A 2,500-nucleotide genomic window follows, 5' to 3' on the forward strand; every position below is an offset into this window, starting at 1 on the left:
TCCATATTTATCTTTCTCAATATCCATTTTAATATGATTCTAAAAATCTCATTAAATATTTAAATATCTATATTATTTATTTAGATAATGTAAAAATTAAATTAAAACTTATATTGGATATACGAAAAAAATATTATTTTTGACGAAATTTTATAAATTTCTTTCATTTTCTTCATAGAAAATGTCTATTTAATATGAAGTTAAAAACTAAAATAAATAAACAAATAAATAAACAAATAAATAAATAAATAAAAAGATGTAAAGGATCTTATGAAAAAAAAATCATATATTTATTATAAATTAGTTTTATTATTTTGTGTAAATATTTTATACATTTAATACAAATAATATATATATATATATATATTTTTTTTAATATAGATATTTAAATCTTTAATGAGATTTTTAGAATCATATTAAAATGGATATTGAGAAAGATAAATAAGGACACATGTAATATTTTTTTTTTTGGGAAAAATATCATTTGATTTATAATGTGCTACATTACATTTCTTAAAAATTGTAAAAAAAATATATATAATTTTAAAAATGTTCTTTATTATTTCAATATAAAAAAAGGAAATTTATTTCAAGTTGTATTATTCGAATACAGAAAATTGAAATAAGGTTCTTACACATAATTATACTTTTTTTTTTTTTTTATCGTTCTTATCTTTTGTTCTTTATAATTTTTTTTTTTGTGTTTACTTTTTAGAATTCTACAACGTGGCATAAATAAAACATTTTATTTTTTTAATCTTAATGTTTGATATCTATATTAATATTAAAATTTTTTATATAAACACAATAAAAGAATGAACTTAAAATTGAATATATATATATTATATATGTGTTTTTCTAAAGTATAAATAATAAACTTCATAAAATACTTTCCTATTTTATAAGTTCTTAATAAAGAAAAATTTTTTTTAATTTTTTTATAATTTTTTTTTTTTTTTTTTTTTTTTTTTTTTTTTTGGTTCATCATATTTATTTTATTCATATTCTTCAATTTTTACATAATTCTTTTCACAAATTTTTCTTAAATTATAAATGTCTACGGATTTTGGCCTTTCTAAAGGATACATTAATCCTCTAGATAAAACCAACTGAGACATTACACCAATGGATCTAGAAAGGGAAAAAAGAACAGTATAATATTCAGGATATTTTATACCATAATGATGTAATACTGATCCACTAGAACAATCTACATTAGGATAGGGATTTTTAACTTTTCCAGTTGCTGATAAAATACCTGGTATAACTTTGTAACACATTTCAAGTATTTGTATTATTGGGTCATCTGGAAAATGAGATAATGCAAAACTTCTAAGGGCTAAGAAACGAGGATCAGGAACTCTTAAAACTGCGTGTCCATATCCAGGTATAACTCTTCCAGATTTCAAAAGATTTTTAGCATATTTTTCAATAAATTCATAAGTAAGTTGGTTATCACCTAATTGTTTTTTAATATCCAATAAAAACTTGAGACATTCTTGATTAGCTAGTCCATGTAAAGGCCCAGATAATGCTATAACACAACCAGAATAGGACAAATATGGATTTCCTAAGGTACTTCCAATCAAATGTGATACATGTGCACTTGCATTGCCACCCTCATGATCACTGTGCAATAAGAAATAAAGTCTTAATAAATCTTGTACTTCTTTATTTTCATAACCTATTAATTTGGCAAAATTAGCTGACCAATCAAGATCAAGATCTAAATCCATACCTTCTCCTTTTCTTATATTATTATTTATAAATGTTCTTTTAAAAATATATGCACCAATAACTTGAATTTGAGATATTAAAGAAATCGCATCTTCTAAAATATATTTCCAGTAATCTTTTTTTAATATTCCTTCTGAATATTTATATTTAAATAACGATAAAGATTCTAAAAATGAAACTGTAGATACTAATTGACTCATTGGATGAGTAAATGGTGGAATATTATCTATAAAATCAAAAACAAATTGTGGAATTTTTTTAGCTCTGCAATATAATTCTCTTGACAAAAGTTTTAAGTCATCTACAGCAGGTACTTCCTTTGTTAATAAAAACCAAAGCATTGCTTCAGCCATAGGATATTCGCAAGTATTATCCCATTTTGGAAATTCTTTTAATATTTTTTCTACAGGCTTACCTCTAAATAATATTCCTTTCTTCTTTTCTAAAATGGATGTATCTGTAATTAGGGTTATGGTATTTCTTAATCCACCTATTACATTATTTGGTGTACATATAGATATAGGTGTATTAGGATATGTATGTATAATTTCTTTTAATTGTTCTCTTGTTTTCTGAATACATTCATATGTCTTTTCTTTCAAAATATTCATAATAACAGATTCTTCACTATCTATACTATTAATATATTTTCGAATATTAGCATAATTTTCAAGATATAAATTCTTATTGGATTCATCGCTAGAAAAAAAACGTTTGTTAGGTCTATTCATACAGATATTCCATCTACTGGATTTTGTAAAAG

The 2,500-nt window shown here is 22.3% G+C and overlaps 1 protein-coding gene across 1 annotated transcript in view; it reads right to left on the minus strand.

Moving 5' to 3' along the window:
• Positions 1-995: 995 nt before the first annotated feature.
• Positions 996-2,500, minus strand: part of PGSY75_1022500 (putative citrate synthase, mitochondrial precursor) — a gene marked incomplete at both ends in the record, with an annotated part of 1,692 nt that continues 187 nt past the window's right edge. The window contains one exon of the mRNA XM_018785997.1: positions 996-2,500. This exon is cut by the window's right edge and continues 187 nt beyond it. Coding sequence (XP_018641614.1) covers positions 996-2,500 — 1,505 coding nt within the window.

The sequence above is a fragment of the Plasmodium gaboni genome, chromosome 10 (genome assembly GCF_001602025.1).
Source record: "Plasmodium gaboni strain SY75 chromosome 10, whole genome shotgun sequence".
NCBI classification, from domain to species: domain Eukaryota; phylum Apicomplexa; class Aconoidasida; order Haemosporida; family Plasmodiidae; genus Plasmodium; species Plasmodium gaboni.